Source organism: Acomys minous (genome assembly GCF_964271855.1).
Source record: "Acomys minous genome assembly, chromosome: 10".
NCBI lineage: Eukaryota > Metazoa > Chordata > Mammalia > Rodentia > Muridae > Acomys > Acomys minous.
The window spans coordinates 46,708,394-46,734,505 of NC_140491.1; the positions used below are offsets into that span (position 1 = coordinate 46,708,394).

General features: G+C 51.5%; 1 protein-coding gene across 1 annotated transcript; it reads right to left on the reverse strand.

Moving 5' to 3' along the window:
* Positions 1–380: 380 nt before the first annotated feature.
* Positions 381–16,533, reverse strand: RAMP3 (receptor activity modifying protein 3). Its single transcript, XM_084798339.1, has 3 exons — positions 16,415–16,533; positions 2,974–3,106; positions 381–1,396 (listed from the first exon to the last, which is right to left on the reverse strand). Exons 1-3 carry the CDS (start codon positions 16,467–16,469, stop codon positions 1,141–1,143), a joined length of 444 nt encoding a protein of 147 aa, XP_084654465.1. The 5' UTR covers positions 16,470–16,533; the 3' UTR covers positions 381–1,140.
* Between the last annotated feature and the right edge of the window lie 9,579 nt (positions 16,534–26,112).

Genomic DNA, 26,112 nt, shown 5'->3' on the forward strand with positions numbered 1-26,112 from the left:
CTGGGTAAAGTTGAGAAACAGGGCCTCCAAGGCACAGGAACTTTGGGGTCTTCCCAGCCCCGATTCTAGCGAGAGGACACAGAGGTCAGCGGCCTACACCCAGTGATGTAGGTCCTCCAGCTGGGACATAGATAAAGCCTGAAATGGCACAGCACCACCTACTGACCAGCATCTAGCTGGCCATATCTGCCCAGGTCCTCTGTCCCCCAAAACCCACAGGCAGGACCTCTGGATAAAACTTGAAAAGAGAAGAGGAGAGAGGGTGTTCAAGCGGAGCATCAGGACCCTCTCCTGTGGGGCTAAGTCCCCTATGATGTCACTCCAGGCACCTGAGAGGCCCACCACCTAACCCCGAATACCCTGAAATAAAACAAGAAATACCAGACGTAGGGAGACTCTTTAATCAAAAGGAACAGACATCAGCAGACACAACAGGACCCTTGAACACTCGCTACTCAATGTGTCTTACTCCCAGGAATCCCCCTCAAGAAGGAAGTCCACGCCCCACCTGCAGGGTAGGTGTCTCTGGAGGGCTGACCAAGGCCCAGCTCCAGTCCACACAGAACGCGGAACCGTGATGGATCAGACCGAAGACAGGTAGATCTGTGGGTCACGTGTGGCTCCTAATGACTCCACTCCGCAGTCTCCAGGTTATCCTTCATGTCCAACAGAGGAGGTGTACTCAGTCTCCCAGACTGAAGGGCTCGGGATCCCACATCTTCCAGATGCTTTGCCTACCCTCTCTGATCAAGTGTAGCAGTGGGTCGGGGTTGGGGCTAGAAATGCGCCTGGCCTGGGGTTGGGCCTGAAACAGCTGAAGACTAGGGAGCCTAGCCTGGGGATTGTGGAGCTCAGCAACAGATGATTTCCATGCCTGGTACACAATTTTGAGCTTTGTTGCTTTCTTCCCCCCCCCCCCCCGCCCAAAAAAAAAGTAAAGCACTTGTATTGGCAGCCTGAGCCCCATCAGGCAGCAGGCTAAACAGCAAGGGCGGCATCAGCCTGGGCAGAAGGACTCTGTCGAGACCAGGCAAGGTGTGGCCAAAGCAGACCAGACAGAGGCAGCATCTCCCAGCTCTCAAAAGCCCCAAGGCAGCATCCTTCCAGCTTGCCAGGCATGGCCTTCCATCTGGCAGACCCTCACAGGAGCTGGTCGGTGCGCTTGCTGCACCACACCACCAGGCCAGCCATAGCCACGGTCAGCAAGACCGGCACTGCGATAAGCGGGAAAAGCACTTCATCTGGGGGATCTTCCCAGTGGGTCCTGTCCACGGTGCAGTTGGAAAAGAACTGCCTGTGGATGCCAGTGATGAAGTTCTGGGCCAGTGGGTTGGGCCAGAAGCAGCCCACGAAGTTGGTCTCTACCTCCGTGCAATTAGTGAAGCGTTCGTAGTACCTGCAGAGGTAGGAGGCGGGGCTGCAGCTCTCCCAACACCCCTCATACCTGCCCCGCCCCAGGACCCAAACAGACAGGCAGGGAACCGGCTGGTCTGAGTCCCATTTGGCCACCTACCGAAACTGTGGCCTTAGAAGTCACTTCCGATTGGGTCATCTGCACCTGTGACCTTTTCCTACATCTGTGACCCTCACCTGCTCCCTTGAAGCTATATGCCCCTAGGGCCCATGATGTCTGCTCAGCCATGAACCTCCCCAACACCATACATGTTTCCCTGTCTGGGGCCCACAGCCACATGGGCCTGTAAGGCCGTCAGGATTAGGGCATTCTGAGAAAAGAGTCTGCCTGAGGTCAGGGCCAGCTTCCTCCCACTCAAATCAATCTGCTCTCACATGCCAGGAGCCTGTCTGCTCCTGCAGAGTTGCCCCTCTGCCCCCTCTGATGGGATTCAATGAGCTAACCTGGGACAGGCTCCCTGAGAATGTCCTGAGATTGACCTCATCTGCCCTACCAGACTCTCACTGGCTCTATAGGCTAGCCAGGGGCTACAGCTACCAGGATGCAGAACTCAGCCTGATGTGTGAGGATTTCCATGGAAACCACCCACCCCCCAGTCCAGGATGCAGTGAACAGCCCTCAAAGGGGGTGACCTCCCTGCTAGTGGAGTCTTTCAGGCCGAGGTCACCTAAGAGGTACTGGAGGAAACTGAGAGGAGGGATGTCTGCCCAAGGCTAGCAGCTCTGCCCGGGACAGCACTTTCCCAGGCCTGTTCAGATGAAGGATAAACACAGGAGAAAGAGGATCCTGACCCAGTCTCCCGTGGGGCCAGGCCAGAGGCCCACCTCCTCCTTCCTGTGCCGTTCCAGGAAGGAGTGGAGGGCCAGCCCAGTAACAGGAAGGAGCTACTTCCAAAAGAGCAGCTTCAAAAAAAAAAATGTCATTGCTCTCGGAACTGCCCGAAGCATCAGAATAAGGGTGAAAAATGGGAGGGGCAGACTACCAGGGTCCCAAGTCCTCTGTGTCCACTCCTCCTGGGCAGGATCCTGACTCATCCTGGGCTGGTTCTCAAAGCCTCCCAGGCAACCTTCCCAAGGAAGAACCACAAGCAAGGAGGCCCCAAGTCCTTGTCCAGACTCAAAGGCCCCTGGGCTTCCATCTTAACACAGCCCTGGAGATACCCAGGTTCTCAGGACATCTGGAACAAGGGGTCATAAAGATCCCAAAAAAAAGCCTTTTGCCTCAAAAGGGCCCTCTCATCTCTAAGTGTGTTGCGAACCACATGCTGTTCACTCCATGTTTCCAAGCCTTTCCACTGACGTGCCCAGAGATAGCACCCACAACCATCCTCACAGCTCTACGTGGCTAAGCCAGGCAGACCCGCACGCCCCCCCCCCCCCCCCCCAAGAGCTCTTGCAGGCCGGGGCAGTACGTAGGCAGAGCTAGGTGGGGAATGGAGGGAGGTCTGCGGGTGAGCGTGCCCAGGACCATGAGCAGAAGTATGGGAGGGGTGAAGGGACAGGGCTAGGCAGAGGGCGAGCGGCCCAGTGGCCGGCTCCCACGATCAGCAGGGCACTCACACGATGAACTCCGACAGGTTGCACCACTTCCAGACCTCAATCTTCTGCATCATGTCAGCGAAGGCTTTCCCGCAGCGGGGCAACCTCTCCAGCATTCCTGTCTCATTGCAGCCACACACTTGGGCACACTCACCTAGAAGGGGCAACAGTGAGAAAAGGGATATACAGGGAACACTGACAAGCAGCACAGCCCCCCTGCTGATGTAAGCACAGCCCCGCCCCCCCATGATGTAAGCACAGCCCCGCCCCCCCCAATGATGTAAGCACAGCCCCGCCCCCCCAATGATGTAAGCACAGCCCTCGAGCGCTGATGTAAGCACAGCCCCGCCCCCCAATGATGTAAGCACAGCCCCCCCATGATATTAGCACAGCCCCCACACACACCACTGATGTAAGTACAGCCCCACCCACAGCCCTTCCTCGACCCTGACACAAGAAGAGAGCCATGGGGCAGCCCTGGGCCAGAATCCTCAGGAATGCGCATAGGTCCTGGGCATATCCAGGAGCCTTCAACTCAACACAGCGGCTCATGATGTGTGCATCAGTCCTGAGGAAGGCTCTGTGCTGGTAGAGACCTCCCAGCCCTGTCCTAACCTGCTTCTATTCTGGGAGGCCTGAGGCTGAGGCCCCGCACGGACTCACCTTCCCAGCAATGAGAAAGTCCACGGAACTCTCAGGCCTGACACTGCTTGTCACCCGAGATTTCACCACACTACCCCTCTACCTCACACCTTCGTTCTACACGCATGTTCCTAGTGGGGACCAGAAATGTCTTCTTCCCGCCATCTTGCTTTCCAGATGTCACTCCTGTCATGGCCATCCCACCTCCAGGCGGCACAACTGCTGCTTCTAAACTTCCTTCACCTAGGCTCTGGTTTGCTCCCATCATATAAGCAATGGAAACACAGCTCTGCGTGGCTTAGTGGGTTGATGTACAGCTTCCTGCTAATTGTATACTGGTGTGTACAATCCTGCTGTGTCTTGAACAGAGTAAGGGGGAAAGAATGTGGATGGTTTACAGCCCTACTATATCTGTGTGTGTGTGTGTGTGTGTGTGTGTGTGTGTCCTTGCGTGTCCGTGTATGTCCATGTGTGTCCATTCGTGTCCGTGAGTGTCCAAGTTTGTGTGTGTGTGTATCTGTGAATGTCTATGTGTATCCATGTGTGTGTGTGTATGTGTGTGTGTCCTTGTGTGTCAGTGTATGTCCATGTGTGTGTGTCCATTAGTGTCTTTGAGTGTCCATGTTTGTGTGTGTATGTCTGTGCATGTCTATGTGTATCCATGCATGTGTGTGTGTGTGTGTAGTTGTTGTTGTTCTGAGGCGGTGTAGAGTCTAGCTGTCTACATCCTGGGGGGGGTGCTGTACGACCCAGTTCTCTGTGTCCTAGAAGCCCAGTAAAGGGCTGGAGGAAACAGGAGAGGAAATTCCTGCTTAGACTGAGAGAGACTTGGCTATTATTACCAATTCTCAGCTTAGCCTCAGTTTTCCCATCTCTAAAAAGGTAAGCGTCCACAGGGATCTCACAGCAGCCGTGTGTACATCTTACTGCAAATGCTTGCTCGCTTTCCTCATTTAGCAAAAACGTGTGGAATGAATGGCTGCATAGTATACTCTGAGGGCAGCCATGCCTAGCAGGGTCCCACTTTCTCCGTGTGCTAATTAAGCCACCTGAAGGAAATAATGGGTCCAGATCTAAAAACGTTCTGGCGCAGCCCCGCCCCCCACCCTCACCCCAGATTTCAGAAGGGAAGCCACAGCCCTCTGAATCCTCAGAGAGAAGCCCCAAGGTTCACAGACAAGAGCCAGAGGTTCAACCCACCCCACTTATGGCAGGAAGCCTGGGGAATCTGGCTCAGGGCAGGCTCTGTCGCTCACCCTGTGGACGGCCCTAAGGCCACACAATATTCTTCTAGGAACAGATGAGTGAACGAGGGCAGAATCTGCGGAGTGAGCAGGGGTGAGGGCCTTATTGTCCACCTTGGCATTCACCTGGTAAAGGGTCACACGCCTGCAGAAAGCAAAGCTGAACCCTCAGGGAACGTGAAAAGCCAATGCTGCCTGGAAGCCGGATAACGGGGCTCCCAGACACCTGGGACCTGGACGCGCACACTTAGGATGCCTTTTTCTTTCTGTACCTGCCCACACCTAGATCTAAGAACCCAGGCTGACCACACCAGGTGCCACTAGGGCTTATCACCAGTGGGGTGGGACAGAAAGGACCCAATGTGTGCACATTCACAGCTGCCTTCACTTCTGACACTGAGCAGTCAGAAGCCCCAGGGAGCTGTGAGGACAGGAGGAGAGGGCTCACGAGCCTGGCTCTGCACTGGATCCCCACTACATGTGAGAGGTGGTGGACAGAGGATGAGCACATGTCCCCAGGACAGCCCCACGCCACCCCAGCCACAGGTACCAGTGCCCCATCTCTCCCAGAGCAGCAATCAAGACCTCTGGGGTTTGCCTCTGCCTGGTTTCTCGTACCTTCACACTCACACTTCACACCTATTCACCTGCACACTGCGGGCATGGCTCATCCGAGAACTCAAAACATGGCACCCAGGGCCTGGCCTCTGTCTTGAGTCCCTGAGTTCTCTTTATTATTATTATTATTATTATTATTATTATTATTATTATTATTATTTATTATGTATACAGTATTCTGCCTGCATGTACACCTGCATGCCAGAAGAGGGCACCAAATCTCATTGTGGATGGTTGTGAGCTACCATGTGGTTGTTGGGAATTGAACTCAGGACCTCTAGAAGAGCAGCCAGTGCTCTTAACCACTGAGCCATCTCTCCAACCCCCTGAGTTCTCTTTTACAGGGAACAGCCACATACTCAGTGTCCTGCTGTCCCTTAGCCACCAGTAGCACATGACCCTGTCTGGCCGCCCCCACACACCCCCCCATAAGTCTGCACCTAAAGATTAGGCCTGCTGTGACTGCAAAGCATTTTACTTTTAATTCTCTGTGTATGGCTGTTTTGCCCACACATACTGTTTCTGTGCCATGTGTGTGCAGTGTCCACAGAGGCAAGAAAAGAGTGTCTGAACATCTGGAACTAGAGGTACAGATTGGGGGGCAGCATGTGGGTGCTGGGAACCAGACACAGGACCTCTGCAAGAGCATCCAGTGCTCTCAAATGCTGAGCCGGCTCCCCGGCCCCGTCGCTTGGAGGTTTAGCAAAAGACTCTGGCCATATATGTAGAGAGCTGTGCTGGGCACTTAAAAGGGAAGGGGAAAAAAGGAATTGGCTCCTGTCTTCAGGGGACCTGCCATCCAGGGTACCAGAAGGAAACACAAGCATCCTAGCTCTCAAAAGGAAGAAGTTGATGCCAGGGTGTAGCAAAGGGCAAGGCTGACCGCCAGGGGCTGTGAGGGCTGTGCGGGCAGACAAGCACAGGCACAAGACCCGTGCATGCTCTGGACTGTGGTGACGGGAGAGGGGACAGCCAGAGCTGCTTCTAAGCCACAGTAGGGCCTGGTGCAAAAGCTGAGAGCTTCAGGAACAGGTGGGCGCTGACAGGATTACCCGGGTTATTATGGGTTGTCCAGGTGGCAGGCAGGGCTTAGAGCAAGAAGAAGATAAGTCGGGGCATCCAACGCTCTATGGCATCGGTGAATAGCAGCCATGACTAGAAGGCAGGAAGCTAACATCAGCCAGTGACGAGGCTGGTTATCTCTGGCCTCACAGAAGCCCAAGGGGGCCTCTGACACCCTACCTCTGACAAAGCCTACCTAAAGTCACACAGCTTGGAGCAAGGAGGTATAAAGTCAAAGGCTGGTGGAGTGTAACACAGACCCATGCGTGGCTTTTGCCTTCAAAGGATCTGCCCAGCCCAGAAACAGCCCAGGCAGACAAAGGCCAGGAGGAGGAACAATGGAAGGTCTTCAGGAGACGAACGCTCTGTCCCAGAAATCAAGAGGAGAGTGATCAAGGAAGATATGCAGCATCAAATTTGGGTCTCCATATACACACGCACATGTGTGTGTACACACACACATGCTCACATACACACAAACATGCTCACATACATGCACACACATGCACACACATACTCACATACACACGCATGCACAGAGACACACATGTTCACATACATGTGCACACATGCTCACATATACACACATGTTCACACACACTTGCTCACATACATACACACATGCTCACATACATACACAAACATGCACACACACATGCTCACATACACACACACATGCTCACATACACACACGCACCCAGAGAGACAAAGAGAGAGAGAGACAGAGACAGAGAGACAGAGAGAGAGAACACTGTTTAGGAAAACCTTTACATCTTGTGAGTTCAAGGACAGCCTGGTCTACAAAGTAAGTCTCGGACAGCCAAGGCTACGCAAAGAAACCCTATCTGGAAAAAAACAAAAAACCAATTATAGAGGCTCTAACCCAGGCAATCTCAGGGAGGAAGGATCCTCCCTAGAACACCAGCTCCCAGTGTGGGCTACCTGCCACCCCCACCCCCAGGAGGAACACATACACCTCATTCCCTGAACCACATGCTATAGAAACTCAGACCATTTGGGGCAATGAGTGCAGGAAGACCGAGGCTCCTTCCCTACCCAGCCCCCACTTCTACAGAGGCGATGGCCAAGCATGGCCAGCAAGTAATATTGGGTTCTTCACTGAGATTGCAGGTAGGGAAGAGACACTGGGGGAAGGAAGCCAAGGAAGCCAGGAGCTGCAGCCCCCTTTGCCAATGTCTTCTCCTAGGCCAGAGAGGCCTCTCTGGTAGAATCAGGCCACTGTGACACCTCAGCATCCAGGAGAGTAACACTGAGGTCCCACCTAGGGGCAAAGGCATGCGGTTAAGGCACAGAAATTGCCACAGATCTGGCAATGCAGATGGGTTACACCGTAGAACAGAGCAGAGGCCCATGCCAAAGTATCAAAAACAGCAGAGCTCCACTGATAAGCCATTAAGAGGAGGTCAGCGAAATGTGAGCTGGTGAGATGGCTCAGCCAGTGAAAGCACTTGCCCTCAAGCTCAACAGCATAATTCAGTTCCCAAAATCCACATGGTCGAGGGAGACGACTGACTTCTGCAAGCTGTCCTCTGACCTCCACATGTGACTCTGATACACAAACATTCATGCAAGATAGATAGATAGATAGATAGATAGATAGATAGATAGATAGATGAATGTAAAGGCCTTTAAAAAGAGGAGCAAGAAGTGACATGACAAAAGAAGTGAAAATTTGATACAGAGGACAAGAAAGCCACCAAGAGGAGCACGCTCAGAATCCCACTCACCCTTGCGGGTCCCCAGCCACACCCACTCTAGAATCAGGGGAGCAGGTGTGAGGAAGATGGGAAATGGTCTCTGAGCCACTGGGGCCTTGCTAGCTCAGTGGGCTCAAGCATTGCTTCAGACTGAGCTCTGGCTGCCCCGAGGGCCATCATGCTCAAGGCAGAATCCTAGAAAACCCAACTTAAAATAAAATGTCACTCATCCCTGGTGGCCAGCCTGGGACACTAGACAAGCTCTTGTCTCTGAATGAATGAAGGAATGAATGATGGACCGGCAAGCTGGGAGAAAAATAAAAGAATTCAAATCACTAAATCAAGAATGAAAGAGAGGCACAAGATGGCACACACCTGTAAAACCAGGACTCAAGAGACAATGGCAGACAGATCTCTGTGAGTTCTGAGCCAGCCTGGTCTATGTAGCAAGTTGCAGGCCACCCAGGGCAGAGAAGATGGCTCAGCTGGTAGAGTGTGTGGCATCCAAGCATGAGGACCTGAGTTTGGACCCTTAACACTCACATAAAAACCTGGCGTGGGAAGCCTGGCACGATGGCACACGCCTTTAGTCTCAGCACTTGGGAGACAAAGGCAAGCAGATCTCTATGAGTTCAAGGCTAGCCTGGTCTACATAGTGAGTTCCAGGACAGCCAGAGCTAGGGAGAGAGAGAGGAGAGAGAGAGAGAGAGAGAGAGAGAGAGAGAGAGAGAGAGAGAGAGAGAGAGAGAGAGACTAGCACAAGATTGTGCACCTGTAACCCTAGCGCTGCCTCTAGGAAAGGTGTGTTTGTAGATCTTGCTGACCAACCAGTCTAGTCAAATGGTGAGCTCTGGTTTCAGTGAGAGATCGTACCTCAAAAAGACAGGATGGAGCCGGGCGAGGTGGCACATGCTTTTAATTCCAGCATTTGGGAGGCAGAAGCAGGCAGATTGCTGTGAGTTTGAGGCCAGCCTGGTCTACAAAGTGAGTCCAGGACAGCCAAGGCTACACAGAGAGACCCTGTCTCAGGGAGAAAAAAAAAAAGACAAGGTAGAACACTGGAGAGATGGCTTAGTAGTTAAGAGCACTGGCTGTTCTTCCAGAGGACCTGGGTTCGATTCCCAGCACCCACAGGATAGCTTACAACTCTCTGTAATTCCAGATCTACAAGGCTATTTGATAAAGGATACTTTGCAACAAAATGTATCTCCAAAGATAAAAAGACCTTTAGCAACTATCCTGGTTGGGTTTGTTTGTTTGTTTGTTTGTTTGTTTTGTCAACTTGATACAAGCCAATCACCTGGGAAGAAGAAACCACAGCTGAGAAAACGCCTCCATTAGATTGGTGTTCAGGCAAGTCTGTGGGGCATTTTCTTGATTGATGTGGGAGGGCTCAGGCCACTCTGGGTGATGCCATCCCTGGGGAGGAGGTGGTCCTGGGTTATATATGAAGTCAAAGTGCATAAACAAGTAGGCCAGTAAGCAGATCCCTCCATGGTCTCTGCCTCAGTTCCTGCCTCCAGATTCTTGCCTTGAGGTCTTGACCTGACTTCCTTTCATGCCACATAAACTCTTCCCTCCTTGTGTGCTTTTTGGCCATAGTGTTTTGTCACAGCAATAGATACCTGGGTAAGACACAATAAAGGGCTCAATTCAACAGCAGGATGCAACAGTATGAAGCTTTATCTGTCTACCAACAGCATCAAAATACCCACACCAAAATATGCATGCAAAATATACACATCAAAATATACACACTAAAACCAAAAAGGGACAAGAATATGATGCTTTTCTCTTAATAATTTAAAGAAGAAATTGATTTTTATAAAGATTTTATTTTATTTTTATTTATAGGCGTGTGTGTGTGTGTGTGTGTGTGTGTGTGTGTGTGTGTATGAGCAGATGCCACATGTGTCTAGGTACCCTCAGAAGCCAAACGAACTTCACGGGTTCTGAGCTGCTCCATGTGGGCACTGGGACTGGAGTTCAGGTCCTCTGGGGAGGCAGGAAACACTCTTTACTTTTAATGTCTGAACCATCTCTCTAGCTCCAGAAATAGATTTTGAAAGAAAAAAAATCAGGAAAGCTTAGAAAATTCTGATGTTTTTCATGGGTGTCTACTTACAAAATCTCATTTAAGTTTTGGCCTGGGGGCAGTGGCAGCTCACCTCTTTAATCCCAGGGAGGCAGAGGCAGGTGGATCTCTTTGAGTTCAAGGCCAGCCTGACCTACAGAGCAAGTTCTAGGACAGCCAGGGCTACACAGAGAAACTCTGTCTTGAAAACCAAAGAAGGAAAGAAAGAAAGAAAGAAAGAAAGAAAGAAAGAAAGAAAGAAAGAAAGAAGAGTTGATACCACTGGGCCCCAGTTTCCTACTCTCTGCTCCCACGGACTCCAGCTACTCCCAACAGTAAGTCAGCCCTCCAGGGCCCTGGGGCTGCAGATTGGTCCCCCACACTGCTGACTGCTCTGTGCATCTCAGGATGCAGATGCCAAGCTCTGCTTTAGCACAGCTCTAGGCTCTGAAGTGCTCTGAAAGGGTTAATTCTGCAAGGTGTCCTAGTTTGCTTATCTGCTGCTGCTGCTGCTGCTGCTGCAATAAACACCAAGGAGGAAATGGGGTTTTTTGGTTTGGCTTTGTTTGTTGTTTTGTTCTGAGACAGGGTTTCTCTGTGTAGCCTTGGCTGTCCTGGACTCGCTTTGTAAACCAGGCTGGCCTCGAACTCACAGAGATCAGCCTGGATCTGCCTCCCCGAGTGCTGGGATTACAGGTGTGAGCTACTGCTCCAGAAACAGTTTATTTTAGCTCACAGGTTTATCACTAAGGGAAGGCATGGCAAGAAGGAAGCTGGAGAGAGAAGCCATGGAGGGAAGCTGCTTCTGGCTCACTGCCCCTGGCTGCCTAAAGCTACCTCGTTCATACAACCTAAGGGTGGCACCGCTTACGGTGGACTGCCCATCAATTAGCAATCAAGACAGGAAAGTCTGAAGGAAGCAAACCCTCAGTTGAGGTACCTTCTCCCTGAGCGAGTCAGATGACAACCAAGATCAGTCATCACAAAAAGAAAACCTTTTGAAGGTGAGGCAAAAAAAAAAATCCCTGACTTAAGCGGGGGCCACCATAATGAGCCCCCTCAAAAGAACGGGGCCCCCGAGGGCTCTCAGCCCAACCCTTCTTAGATAATTCTCTCTCTCAGGGTAACCACAGAACAGCTGAGTGAGCTGCACACTAAACGCACTCAGGCCACAGCCCAGGCTGCTGCATGGGTGAGGTGAGGCCCCAAGAGGCCTTGTTTGTTAAAAACCCCCCAAGGGGTCTTCTCCAATGTACACCCCAGGCTGAAAAGGATCAAGAGACAATACATGTGAACTCAGATGTGCAGGCTGTTGCTCAGAGGCCTCACCCGGTGCCCACTCTCCTCTCACATACTCAGGGTAGCAGTTAACCTCTGACAAGCCCCAGAAGATGCCCCATCTGCAGGTGGGAGGACCACAATCCAGGAGTAAGGCATAAAGCAGCCAGTGGGCTGGGGGGTGGGGGAGGGGGTGGGAGAGCAACCACCTGCTGTTCACTTGATCGCTGAGCCTCAGTGTCTCTGGACCAGGGGCCTGTTTCCCTCTTCAACCCCTGACTCTTCACCTTCTTTGGTCAATTAAGCTCAAGAAAGCATCCTTCTTCTTGCCCCCTGCAGTTAAATGGCAGGGAGACCAAGGTCTAGAAGTAAAACCCAGGACCAAACAGAGTGAGCATCTGAGCCAGGAGCATCTAAACCATTTGTCCTCTGCTCAGCTGCGCCTGCCACGCCTGATGATGTGGAGGTGTGAGCGCAGCCCTGGTCCGCGCCTGGATAGGAGGACCTTAGGGACTGCATGCAGGAGCATGACGGGGAAGACACACCATGCTCCTTTCTGCCTCAGGCCTCCTTGTTCCAAAAGCACCCTTCATTTTGTGGACAGGCTCTAAAAGTCCACTTGATGCTTACCACATCCCGCTCTTGTCTTCGTTCCCAGATCTGGCTTTGTCAGGTCCTGCTGGGGTCCGCTCAGTACCCTAGCATAGGTCCTAACATTCCACCCAGCATCTCAGTAGATGTCAGCCAGGCAAGGCCCCCACCAGTCACACACTCTGGTTACCTGCATCCCACTCTTGCCCGCCTAGACATGGACCTAAGAAAGCCCCCTCAGCCTCCCCTGACAACCAGCTGCCAGACCACCAAGGCTCCTCCCCTCCCCCTCCCCCTCCCCCTTCCCCTCCCCCTCCCCCACCTCATCCTTTCTCTTCTGCTCCTTGGTCCTCTTCTGTCCTTGGTTTTGTTTTGTTTTGTTGTTTGTTTGTTTGTTTGTTTGTTTTTGGTTTGTTTTTGGTTTTTTGGTTTTTTGGGTTTGGGGTTTTTTTTGGGGGGGGGGGTTCAAGGCAGGGTTTCTCTGTGTAGCCTTGGCTGTCCTGGATTCGCTTTGTAGACCAGGCTGGCCTCGAACTCACAGCGATCCGCCTGCCTCTGCCTCTGGAGTGCTGGGATTAAAGGCGTGAGCCACCACCCAGCTCTCTCCTTGCTTCTTTCCTTCACTTAACCTTGGAAGTCAGAATAAATCAAAGTCCTAGGAGGCATATTTCCCTCCCCTCTGTCACACACACACACACACACACACACACACACACACACACACACACACACACACACGTCTGTTCAGAACAGGCTTGCTCAGCCCTTCCCTCGTGGCTTTACCAACCTCAGCCAAGTGAATGCAACTACCTAAAAGGAAAGGGTGGGAAGTCTCTCACAACACACCTGTCTCCCAGCTCTGCCTTGAATCTCTGGGTGCCCCGGCTTTCCATATGTTTCAGCATTTTGATGATTCTCCAGAAGTTTTGCATACCCCATAAATTTCATGTGCCCCAGAAATTCCACACCACCAGAACCTCTCTGAGCCCCAGAATCTCTGTGCCCTGTAATATCCACATGCTCCAGAATCTTCACACACCCCAAAACCTCCATGTGCCTCAGATCTCCAAAAAAAAATCCCAGTCTCTCTAAGTACCCCCAGAATTACTGTGAACTCTAGAATCTTTGCCTATTCCCAGAATCCTTTTCTACCCCTAAACCCCTCTGGGCCATGGCACAGCAAAAGTCTGTCCCACACAGTTGTGAGGTGCCGTCAAGGGCTGTGCGCCACCCTCAGGCCGACCTGCTGAGAACTTCCCTGGCTGGAGTGTTGTGAAAATGCTCTGGACCCACCATTGACACGGACCTGTGGGTCACAGGCAGTCCCCTCCCAAAGGGACTCCAGTCTGTCATCATTTCGGGTACATACAAAGCGTAAAGGGCTTCGGGCACCACTCTATAACCCACCCAAAGTGACAGCAATTGGGTAAAGACACCAGACCCCTGGAACGCCATGAAGGAGGGTCACTGCAGCTCAAGCTACTGGATCCTTGTAAAATCCCCAGGGACTGAATCAGACTGGAAATCCATCCTGAATGCTTCCTTTCCGAAACAAAGAACACTTGGGCCTGTGCATCTTTTGTCTCTGTGACTTCCAGATGCTAAGAGATGAATAAATTGTATACAATAAATAGCCAACCAGATGCATTTCCTAGAGAAAGGCCTTTTGTCACCAGTCATCTGGAAATGGCTCTCTCATCCTCTGTGGAAATGAACACAGCCAGACTGGAGCCCAAAGGCCAAGGTCAGCTGGCCTGGGGGGGGGGGGGGGGCGGGGGAAGGAGCAGAGTGCTGCAGTTCTGGGTAGCTCTGTCCCCTGTGCCTCTGCTCAGGGAGGGTCCCTCCCAACCCCTCCACCTCAGTTTCCTTATCTGCAATGGGAGTGGGACAAATGAGGGACAAATGAGGCCTCCCAGGCAGCTCCATACTAAAATTGCTATGGCTGTGTTTAACAAGCCACCTCCTTCGAGGCCTTAAGTCCCCAGCAGAGCTCGCCACCTACGCGGCTCAAGATCAGTGTGACAGATGACCCAGTGACAGGGTACCATTACTGAAAGTCATGATAAAAGCTGTGGCACCATGTTCACACTCATGGATGTGCGCGCTCACACACATGCATGCACGCGCACAGGCACATGTGCACATGCATATGTGCGCACACACCCTTACACAGGTTTTGGGGGTGCTCTCTCACAGTGCTGTGAAAGCATGTGTGCGAGACACATCCTACACATCCTATGCTTTACGGTGAATCTTTTGTCCCCGCAGCAGAGTGCCTGGCCTGAACTGGAACTGAATCAAGCCAACCAACATGGAAACATTCCACTGCTGCACCCAGGCTATAGTTAGGGAAACTGAGGCTAAAAGCCAGTAGCTGGATACCTGCCGGACTCCTCACCCTGGAACCCTGAGTAGTATCAAAGGTTCCCTGTAGAGCACTTTAGAATTCCAAGGGAGCACCCTACCCAGGCCCAGATCGTTCTTGCTTAGAAATGGTGGGCCTCCTGATGCTGCTCTCTGCAGTGACCAGACACCCCACCCCCACCCCCACTCTATACATCCTAAAGACAATTCCAGAGGTGTCATCATTCCTAGGAGCTAGGGAACGCTGGCTGCTTCTCCCTTCCAGAATGTAGCCAGAGGTCAGATCCCACCTTGGCCAGGCTGCATGTAACAGTGCACATGTTTTGTCTCTGACTCTTGGTCTGGCCAGACCCACAGCAACCAGGTGTATAAGAAGGCTGAACCTGGCCCCTGGGTGAGGAAGAGATAGGATGGGAAGGTGGCCCTTGGGGACAGAGTCCATGGGAGACCAGGGCTACTAATGAGGATTGCATGCGGCTTCTGTCTACACTGCTTCCCAGTTCCACACGGGAAGCAGCCAGGAGACACAGCATCCTTCAAAATAAACTCAGGACCTTCCTGCCTCTAAAAACCAAAATCCCCACCAGAGGGAGCCTTGCACGGGAGGCTCGCTGAAATCCCGAAACTGGACATGGCCACAGTCCCAGACCTTCACTATAAAGCTCTACCCTCGCCTAGGCACCCACTCTATACACAGAAACCTCTTCAAAGCGAGAGAACCAACTGTTGAGTCCATCCCATCTTTGTCCCAACTCCCAGACCACATCCCAAGTCATCAGCACCAAGGAAGAGACTGCAATGAGGTCCGACTTCATCTTACAGCCAAGGAAGCTGAGCCAGAAGGGTAGGGAAAACATCCTAAGGTGCCCGGGGACCATGGCCCTGGAGAACAGACACGCCCACACCCTCCTGCCAACAGCTCCCAGTTCTGGCCAGGCACTGGTCTTCCCCAGCAGCTCCAACACTTGGCAAGCTCTCTCGCATCAAACCCTTACACAGGCACACATGCACATGCATGCTCACACCGGCACATGTATACATGCGTACACACAAGCATAAACACATACATGTACATGCACTCTCTTATTTATCCTTGGGTAACTTCTTCAGTAAGATACTTCATTTTTTCCTTTTTTAGTATTTCTCCCCCCACCCCCACCCCCATTTTTTTCAAGACGGGGTTTCTCTGTGTAGTCTTGGCTGTCCTGGACTGACTTTGTAGTAGAGGCTGGCCTCGAACTCACAGTGATCCACCTGCCTCTGCCTCCCAAGTGCTGGGATTAAAGGCATGTGCCACCACGCCCAGCTAGTATCATTTTTTTAATAATATTTTTATTCTTTGCACTTTTATGTATGCATAAAATGTATTTTAATCACATTCCTACTTCCCACCCCATCAAGCTTCCTTAGGCTCCCTTAATATGTCTCCCTACCAACTTTATGCCACCCACGCCCCTTTCAAAACAAGCTTAATATTTATCCCATTTCTATTTTGTGCGAGCAGTGTTTCTCCCTTAGTCCTGTTTTCTCACTGGAAAAGAATTAGGCATTCTAGGTGCCCGCTCCTGTGTGCCATGTGCACAGGGCAGGATGGGAGGCTCACTACCTCACAGGAAGCCCTTCCCGGCTTCAGGACATCACAGCCCGCAAGGGACCTACTGCTTCCCTTGCAGGCTAAGGCCCTTTGCCTTGGGGAGCCGTGAAGACCCTCCGCAAAACCTGCGGGATGCGCTGGAGTCAGTATGCATGCGTCCTTTCCAAACCCTGGTTAAAATGTGGGCGCAGCCTAAGCTCGATGTGGAAAAAGTGAGAGTCTGTGTGGGTCCCAAGGCCCCGAGGAGATGGAGCCTCCAAGCCAGATGTCTCCTTACCACAAAGCAGCAGCAACAGGGGGAGAAGGTGCAGCGGCTGTGCGGGAGTCTCCATGGCCAGCTAGGATGCACGGGGTTTGCAGCAACACACAGAGGTAGGAGGCTTGGGGCGGGGCCGGGGCCGGGGCGGGGCCGGGGCGGGGCCTCGGAGAACTACATCCTAGGCCACGCCCCAACCCTCCCTTGACTAGGAATCAGAAGGCTTAGCCTAGAATCCGCAGTATTTCTTAGAAGGTGGAGGTTGTTGCGGGGAGAGAGGGTGCGTGCGGGGCGCGTTTGGGTCTAGCCTGGAACAGAGTAAGAAAAAGTGAAGTCGGCCTGGGAGACCCAATCCAGGTTGGCGGGTCTCTGGAACGGATTCTAACCGGAAGACTGCAATTTCAGCTGGAGATGAACTAACTGGGTTCAGATCTTAGAGTCAAACTGGGGAGCGAGCCGGAGAAATGATGGCATCTGTTATAGGCTGACAGAGGGCGTCCGGCAGAAGATAGACAAGTGGTTTTATTTGGAGAAACCTGGAGTTCAGCCTTACAGGGAAGAGGCCAGTGTCCCTGCGGAACCTGTAAGGGACGCACATAAATTTAAGCAGAGACAAGTTTGAGAGCCCGGTCTCCAAGGGACAGGGAAGAGCGTGAGAGCGTGAAGAGTGTCTCTAGGAAGACAGACTGTGGGGAGCCTGTTCTACTAGGCTGAGCAAGTCGGGAAGGGAGCATAGAAAGCTACCCACAAATGGCTAAGCCAGGGCCGGGCTTGGTGGCGCACGCCTTTAATCCCAGCACTAGGGAGGCAGAGGCTGGTGGATCGCTGTGAGTTCGAGGCCAGCCTGGTCTACAAAGTGAGTCCAGGACAGTCAAGGCTACACAGAGAGACCCTGTCTCAAAAAAACCAAAAAAAAAAAAAAAATGGCTAAGCCAGAAGCAAACTGAGAGCAGGTTGGTGACAGGGCGCCTCCAAGGATCTGGCTATTAGAAGGAGAGAGAGAGAGCCTCAATTTCTAACCAAAACAGAGCACTTCTGTCACTCCCAACCCCAGGGTCAGGGAAGATGTCTTGCCCACCTAGAAAAGGGCTCGCTCCCCTCTCTCTAGGCAGCAGCTACTGCCTGCAACACTGAGCCCAGCTGACCTTCTCTGGCTTTGTAACTTAATGTGCATTTTCTTTTCTTTTCTTTTTTTCTTTTTCTCCCCCCCCCCCTTTGGTTTTTCGAGGCAGGATTTCTCTGTGTAACCTTGGCTGTCCTCGACTCGCTTTGTAGACCAGGCTGGCCTCGAACTCACAGTGATCCACCTGCCTCTGCCTCTGCCTCCCAAGTGCTGGGATTAAAGGCGTGCGCCGCCGCCGCCCGGCCTTTAATGTGCATTTTCACTGAGAAATGTCTGGTCGGAGCCAGAATTGATTCAAGGGAGATAATATAAAACAGAAAACAAAGAAGAAAACGAACCTCTAACTGGCCTAAGACTGGAGTGATGCCCCTGCGGTTCAGAGCACTTGCCGAGGACCTGGGTTCCGTTCCCAGCGCACAGATGGTGGGAGTAGCTCATGGTCATCTGTAACTCCAGCTCCATGGAATCCAGATCCTTCTCTTCTGGCCTCTGAGGGTGCTGCAAGCACATGGTGCACACCCATACACATAAACTAAAGAAATCTTTAACACTAAAAAAATAATAATAATATTTTTTAAAAGTCCAGTTAGCAGAGAGAGACTAGGAAAGCCTGGGCTTACTACACAAACAATAAACAAGAGTTTAATTAAAATTAAAATCAGTTTAGCTTACTCATTCATCCTGCTTCTGACTGAAGACACACAGGACAGGTCCAGCGGGGCCAACACCTAGGCCTCCCACCTCCCACTGACCTTTGGGTCAGTGATCCCTCCCCTATGCTAGGGGTGTGGAGATACTAAACAAGACAAAAAGAATAACCCAGAGCCACGTGCCACCCCACATCCCAGGAGGCTGCATTCTTAGAGGAGGTTTAGATTGGCTGTCCCACAACCCAGAGACTGAAACGGGAAGTCAGACTCTGCACTAGCAACGACCAGCCTGTGGCTCGGGTGGGCACCAGAGTGCCAGCTGTGGACACCAGCTCAGGGCAGCTGGTGGTGCTTCTTCGGCCTGGGCAGGAAGGGCTCACTGGCTCTGCCGTGGGGAGCCATGGCACAGCGTCCGTACCCAAGGAGGTGAGTCCCAACACCTCAGCTCACAGGGCTGCCCATCCCCCTGGCATACCCCCAAGGGCCTATGTCATGTCTACAAGACAGAGACTTTGCCTTCCTTCTCAACCCAGGGCCTCCCTGGGCCAGGGTCTACCACCTAGGGGTTGACTTAGCACACATTGTGAGGAACAGGGCCCTGAGAGGTCAGTGCCACAACTGCCATCCAGCCCTTCCTGACATAAGGGCCACCATGCTCTTCCTGTCTACCTCTGGGTCCCGTGCCTGGCTAGGCCACACATGTGGCCCGTCCACTCAGAGTCACCTGCCCCTCTCTCCCCACTTGCCCAGATCCTGCTATCTACATAATGGACAGATATTGACCTCTAGGGTCCCAACAGTGTCAAGCAGGGTACCCAGGACAGGCATGAGCCAGGGACGGCCAGAGCCAGGCTGCTTTTGGCAATCCACCCACAGAGAGCCTGTGACCTTAGGGATACAGGGCTGAAAGACAGCGGCCACTGGGAGAAGCATCTGGGGACATGGCAAGGGGCTCATGGTGGCCACAGACTCCCATTGTCCTCCGACAATGTCCTGACTCTGACTCCTGGCCTGAACCAGGCATCTCTGATAGCTGGGACCCTCAAACTGTGGCGTCAGCAAGTGCTGGAAAGCCCTAAGCTAAGACTAGACAGCCTGGGGCCCTCATTTTCTTGCTCTGTGCTTGGTATTGTTGGCTTCTTCTAGCCATATATTACAGCCATAGGGCAAAGAGCTCACCTGATAAACCAGACCTACCGGCACCATGGGCAATGCCAAGCCACACTCTAGGGCAGGACGGATTCCCCTGGCCAAGAGTTTGGGTCAGATGAGGCGATGAGCCTGCCAGGGACGAAGAGGGGTTGTCCTGGCAGAACAGCGGGCTTGGGGAAGAGAAGCGAGGGGCTGGGGCAACACCCCTTGGCTGGTGCCTAACATCAGACGGTCCCTGGGCTGGATGGCATGTAAGTGACAGGGATGCTGGCCATCTATTGGGGCCAACATCCTGAGGACACTAATCAATGGGCTGTCAGCCCATCCTGGGACAGGAGGCCTCGCAGTGGCTACTGTACCCCTTGTATACCTCCCTGTCTCCCAATGTGGCCACGAAGATGTCCGGCTGCTGATCTTAGCTGTTCTCCGTCTGCTGCAGACTTCTATGTCCTCAGGCTCTTCAGGCTGGGCCCTCCTGGGCCTCCATCTTGTCCTCTAGGGTTCTCTTATGCAGTCATCATTCACAATCCTAAGTCACTGTGCCCAGTCAGCCAATCATCGAAGGAAGTCTAAGGAAGTCCTCCTCCACATTCAGCCTCCAAGAGAACATTGTGATCAGATAGCATCGCATTTCCGTGTGACAGAAATGCACAGCATCCTGCCTAGGACTCTCCCTGAACTGGACACTTCTGCCATGCAGCTACACACACATATACAAGCATGCATGGTGTACACATAACGCACACATATGCACAAGTAATACACCCATACATGTGCACCCAATACACATACAATATACACACACACCATGCACAAATACATACACACACATACACTTACCACTCATATAACAACACACACACACACACACACACAACACACACACACACACACACACACACACATCACATCATACACTCAAGGAGCATCTAACAGATTTCAAAGTGTTTCTTCTCCCAGCTAGCGAGGGTCTCAGAGACATTCCTGGTGACTTGGCGCCACCTGCTGGAATAATATTTAAATAACATGTCTCTCATCATAGATGGGGGGGGGGGGTGTCTTGAGCTGACACACCTGCAGAAGGGGGAATTACAGAAAGGAAGGTTTCTGACCCAGCCCACAACTCAGTATCTAATTTTGTCTTCTTTATAAATTTCTTACTCTGTGCTGGGTATGGTTGGCGTCTTCTAGCCGTATAAGAGAGCCATGGGGCAAAGAGCTCACCTGATGATCCAGACCGACTGGGGCCATAGGCAATGCCAAGCCACACTCTAGGGCTATTTTATTTTATTTTATTTTATTTTATTTTATTTTATTTTATTTTATTTTATTTTATTTTAATTAATGCATAGCAATCAAACATACCTATAAGGTCCAGTGTGGCTCTTCAACACAATCAAGTCAGGGAAACTGACCTACCTATTGCCTCCGACAGACGTCATTTCTTCCTGTTGAGAACTTTTAAGACCCACTCTACTGGGCTGGGTGTGGTGGAGCACGCCTTTAATCCCAGCACTTGAGAGGCAGAGGCAGGCGGATCGCTGTGAGTTCGAGGCCAGCCTGGACTACAAAGTGAGTCTAGGTCAGCAAAGATAGCACAGGGAAACCCTGTCTCAAAAAAACCAAAAAAAAAAAAAAAGACCCACTCTACTGACCACTTTGAAATATTCATTTTAAATCACTGTTGAAAGTAATTCTATGCTATAAAACATTCGGCAGAGGCTGGAGAGATGGCTCAGCAGTTAAGAGCACTGGCTGCTCTGGCAGTTGACATGGGTTTTGTTCCCAGCACCCACGTGGCAACTCAAGGACAGTTCAAGTCCCAGGGGATCCAACATCCCCTTTTGACCTCTGCGGCACCAGGTGTGTACGTGCCGGCAAAATACTCATACCCGTAGACATGCCTTAAAAAGTATAGTAGAGCAAGCGTTGGGAAGCCCCTCCTTCCTGCCTGTCACAGGTCTGTAGACTTCTGGACACGCCGGGGGAAGAGGGAATCTTAGCTGCAGAACTGAATTGCCTCCATCAGATTGGCCTGGGCACATGTCCGTGGAGCATTCTCCTGCTGATGGGTGTGGAAGAGGCCAGGCCACTGTGAGCAATGCCACCCCTGGGCAGGGGAGCCTCCGTTATATAAGCTAGTGAGCAGCGTTCCTTCCCCCGTGGTTCCTGCTTCCTGTTCCTGCCCTGAGTTCCTGCTTTGGCATCCCTTGATGGTGGACTGTAAGCTTATAAAATGATGTAAGCCCTCTCTTCCCCTCCCTCCCTTCCCCGCCTTCCCACATTGCTCTCGTGTTTTTCATGGCTACAGAAAAGCGAACGAGATCTCCACCATCCAAGCGCACACACACACACACACACACACACCATTAGCCAGCCGCTCTAGGAAGCATCATTCTAGTCTCTGGTTCTCTGGGAGCAACGGTATTTTATTTAAGGTCACACCCCCACCTCCACCCTTGCTGCCAGGGAGGGGGGTGGGGCTGCAGAATCCAGTCTCCTATGGCCGAATCCCAGTCTGTCCCATAGATGGACCGAGTTCTCCTTAATTCTGTGTTGGTGATTGATTCCCTGTCTTGCCCACCGTGACGGCATGGGTAAGCATGCAAGTGCAAACGCCACTTTGTCTGCCGGCTTCAACTCCGCTGGACAGACTCAGGAGTGGAATCACTGCATCACACGGCAGCTCGGTTTCTAGCTTTTTCAGGAACATCCGAGCAGCTTTCCATGACTGTACTAAGTCCCATCCCACAGACTGTGCATGGGAGCCTGTCCTTCCTCGCAGACCAGCCAGCATCAGTGGCTGAGGCAGTGGGTTTGGGGTTTAGGGTTTGGTTTGTTTGTTTCTTATAATTTGGAGTGTTGAGTGTTTTTACACTTTCTGGCAAATTGTCTATCCTCTTTTTAGAGACAGGGTTTCCCTGGACTCACTTTGTCGACCAGGCTGGCCTCAAACTCACAGAGATCTGCCTGCCTCTGCCTCCTGAGTGCTGGGATTAAAGACACATGCACACTCCCACTCCCAGGACCACAGTTACCAACTCTGCAGTGTGGTTGATACAGTAAAAGACATGGGAGGTGTGTCCCAGGTGTCCTTTGGATATACAGTGCTGACTTTGGCTCCAGGTGGGGGGCTCCATGCAGAGTCTGTGTGGGGGTTTGAATGAAATGTCTTCCACAGTGTCAGACGTTTGAGTGCTGTGGTCCCCAGGTGATGACTGTTTGGGGAGGCTTCGCAGGCGTGGCTTGTTACAAGAAGTATTGTCACTCAAAGTAAGCTTTGAGTGGTTAAAGACTTGTGACATTTTGAGTTCTCTGTGTGTATATGTCTCTGTCTCTGTCTCTGTCTCTGTCTCTGTCTCTGTCTCTGTCTCTGCCTCCCTCCCTCTCTCCCTCACTTTCTGCTTCCTACTTGCAGGTCGAGATATAAGCATGATCTTTCAGCTGTCCCCTACGTCTGCTGCCTCCTGTCATGATTTCCTGCCATAACAGACTCTAGCCCTCTGGGAACATAAGCCCAAACTCTTCTATAACTTGCTCCGCCATGATGTTTATCGCAGCCGTAGAGAAGAAACTAACACAATCCACTTTGGTGATATCTGTGGGTATCTTCACGGCCAAAATGGCAGGGACTGTGGGATTGCACCACCCACGGGGATAAAGCTACCTCAGGAGGAAGGAGAATGCACCCCCAGGTGGGCCCGTGTGGACACAAGACAGCACTCTTCATAGTTCAGTGAGGCCTGTCAATGTCTGAGAGCCATGTGAGGGGCAACTGCATCCATGGGTTGAAATGGAAGAGCTATCAGTTTTGGAAAAGGCTGTACTAATGACCACATGGACCCTCTGAAGCGGACTTGTGGACAGAGGCCTGTCCAGCTGTTTCCCGTGGCCGTCAGTGGGCAGAGCTAGCATCAGCATCTCAGGGCCTGGTGCTTTTATGTCATATTCATTCAGCGAGAGTTTATGCACGTGGGCTCATGCACCGATGTGTGTCTACACCTGCGGATGCAGTGTGGTTCTTACAAGCGTAAGTTGAACATGAGAGGTGCGCTCAGGTTATGAGTCTGTGATGTGTGTGCGGTGCTCGAGTGCGTGTATTCACATAACACATGTGAATGTGTGTTACGATAGTGTCCACGGTATGGAGTGTGTGTGTGTGTGTGTGTGTGTGTGTGTGTGTGTGTGTGTGTGTGTGTGATGTAACTATTCGGACAGAATCTCATTGGCCCCAGCTGCACAAAATTAGCAATCACTCTCACCTTCTGACCTCTTTCCCTTCTCTTCGCAATGTGGCCTTCCCCTTACTAACCCCGTTCCTGCCGGGTGCCTGGGTGAAGGGTCAGAGCTGTCACCTGGAGCCAACCTGTGGCTCCTCCTACATTTATTTGATGTCAGCAAGCTGAAAGTCAACTGTAGCGGTAAGAATTATCTTGGACAGGTTAGCGCATGCCTTTTTGTTCGTTTTTGGTTTTGAAGACAGGGTTTCTCTGTGTAACCTTGCCTGTCCTGGACTCACTTGGCAGACCAGGCTGGCCTCGAACTCACAGGGATCCTCCTGCCTCTGCCTCCCCAGTGCCTGGTATTAAAGGCATGTGCCACCACGCCGGGCTCAGCCCAACAATTCTTAAACAAAAAAATAATTTTATGAGCCAGAATGTGGTAGGGCCATGCCTTTAATCCCAGCACTTGGAGGCAGAGGCAGGTATATCTCTGTGAGCTCAAAGCCAGCCTGGTCTACAGAACTAGTTCCTGGACCGCCAAGGAGAAACCCTGCCTCGCCAGGTGTGGTGGCACACGCCTTTAATCCCAGCACTCGGGAGGCAGAGGCAGGCAGATCACTGTGAGTTCGAGGCCAGCCTGGTCTACAAAGCGAGTCTAGGACAGCCAAGGCTACACAGAGAAACCTTGTCTCAAAAAAAAAAAAGAAAGAAAAAAAAAGAAAGAAAGAAAGAAACCCTGCATCGAAAAAAAAAACAAACAAAAATATTATAATAAATGTAGGGTTGAGGGTCACTACAACATGAAGCACAGTACTAAAGGGTCACAGCATTAAGAGGATTGAAAACCAGTGTTTCAAGGGGAGAGGACACACACTCCACCCTGCAAGGGAGCACATAGAGCTGGGGAAGGGGGGGGGTGGGCGGGGAGGCAGTAATCAACTCAATAGCTTCAGGAAGTCTTTGACTGGGAAAGCCGGTCTCAAACAAACTGAGCTGCCTGACAGAAGTTCAGACCAATTGAGCCACCGGGAAAGGACACTGTCCAAGCTCTTGAGCTGCCTGCAGGCTGTTCAGTGAGCCCCCGGGTCCCAGCTTCTTGTAAACTGTCTTCCGCGGCGGTGGCGACACAGCTGTCTTTGAGTCATTTCTGCTCCTGTAAGTAACCCCGATAGAGGTCACTGGTTCATCAAGGTGGACTTTGGTGACACCCTTCCTGTCATCTGTCTGGGGTCAGTGGATGATTGTTAATGTCCTCCCGGGGATAGTGGCTCACGACAGGCCTGGGGATGTTCTGTCAGGCCCGTAGTATCCATCTCCTGAGAAAGGATGGGGCATGGCATAAGTCCCTCAGAGGAGAGCTGTCAGAGAACACTACAATGTGGACACAAATCCTGCACCAACTGAAGAATGCAAAGTAACACAGGTGAAATTTTAAGTTTTGCGCTGCAGCAAACCCTGGGTCGGGGAAGTACCACCGAGCAAGCTCTCTACCACTGAGCTATGACGCTGGATCTTGAGTTTTAACCAAACATTGGCTAATTTGTTGCACCTGAAAGACTACTTTTCTTTCCCTTTTTGGTGATGTATTCCTTTGACCTGTAACAAGGTCATCTGCACTGCTCTTTTGCACAGTCTTTAAAGTTTGCTTTGTATTTGACATTTAAAACTCACCTTAGAAATGGCTCAGAGGTTAAGAGCACTGGCTGCTCTTCCAAAGGTCCTGAGTTCAATTCCCAGCACCCACATGGTGGCTCACAACCATCTATAATGAGATCTGGCGTCCTCTTCTGGTGTGCAAGTGTACATACAGACAAGATCACTGTATAAATAGTAAATAAATCTTCAAAAATAAATAAATAAATAAATAAAACTCACCTTAGCCGTGCGCTGTGGCACACGCCTGCAATTTCAGCACTCTAGAAGGCAGAGACAGGTGGGTCGCTGAGAATTTGAAACCAGCCTGGTTTACAAAGAGAGTTCAGGACAGCCAAGACACCTTGTTTGGGGGTTGGGGAGGGAGAGAACTTACCTCAATTCAGATGGTAGCCCCGCATCTGTCTTAGATTTTTTTTTTATATATATATAGTTGAAAAAAGCAGACTCAGGTTCAAACCTGTACATGCCAGCATTTGGGAGGCAGAAGCAAAAGGGTCATGTGTTCGAGGCCAGCCCGGGCTACAAACCAAGATCCTGTCTAAAAGGGGGGGGGGGGGGGTGGAGCAATGAGGCGGTTCAGAGAGTAAAGACACCACGTCTGACAACCTAAGTTTAATCCCTCGGGCCCACATGGTAGGAGAGAAACAACTCCAGAAGGCGCTCCTTAGACCTTTACACACACACACACACACACACACACACACACTTAATAAATTTATTTATGGAGCCGGGTGTGATGGTACACGCCTTTAATCCCAGCACTCAGGAGGCAGAGGCAGGTGGATCGCTGTGAGTTCGAGGCCAGCCTGGTCTACAAAGTGAGTCCAGGATGGCCAAGGCTATACAGAGAAACCCTGTCTCGAAAAACCAAAAATAAATAAATAAATAAATTTATTTATTTATTTATTTATAAAG

Excerpts from the sequence above, each read along its gene's own strand:
- RAMP3 (XM_084798339.1), bottom strand. The coding sequence starts at position 16,469 with ATGGAGACTCCCGCACAGCCGCTGCACCTTCTCCCCCTGTTGCTGCTG. Across the intron at positions 3,107-16,414 it reads CCTGTTGCTGCTGCTTTGTG|GTGAGTGTGCCCAAGTGTGT; the intron begins GTAAGGAGACAT and ends TGCCCCTTCTAG. Across the intron at positions 1,397-2,973 it reads AACCTGTCGGAGTTCATCGT|GTACTACGAACGCTTCACTA; the intron begins GTGAGTGCCCTG and ends CTACCTCTGCAG.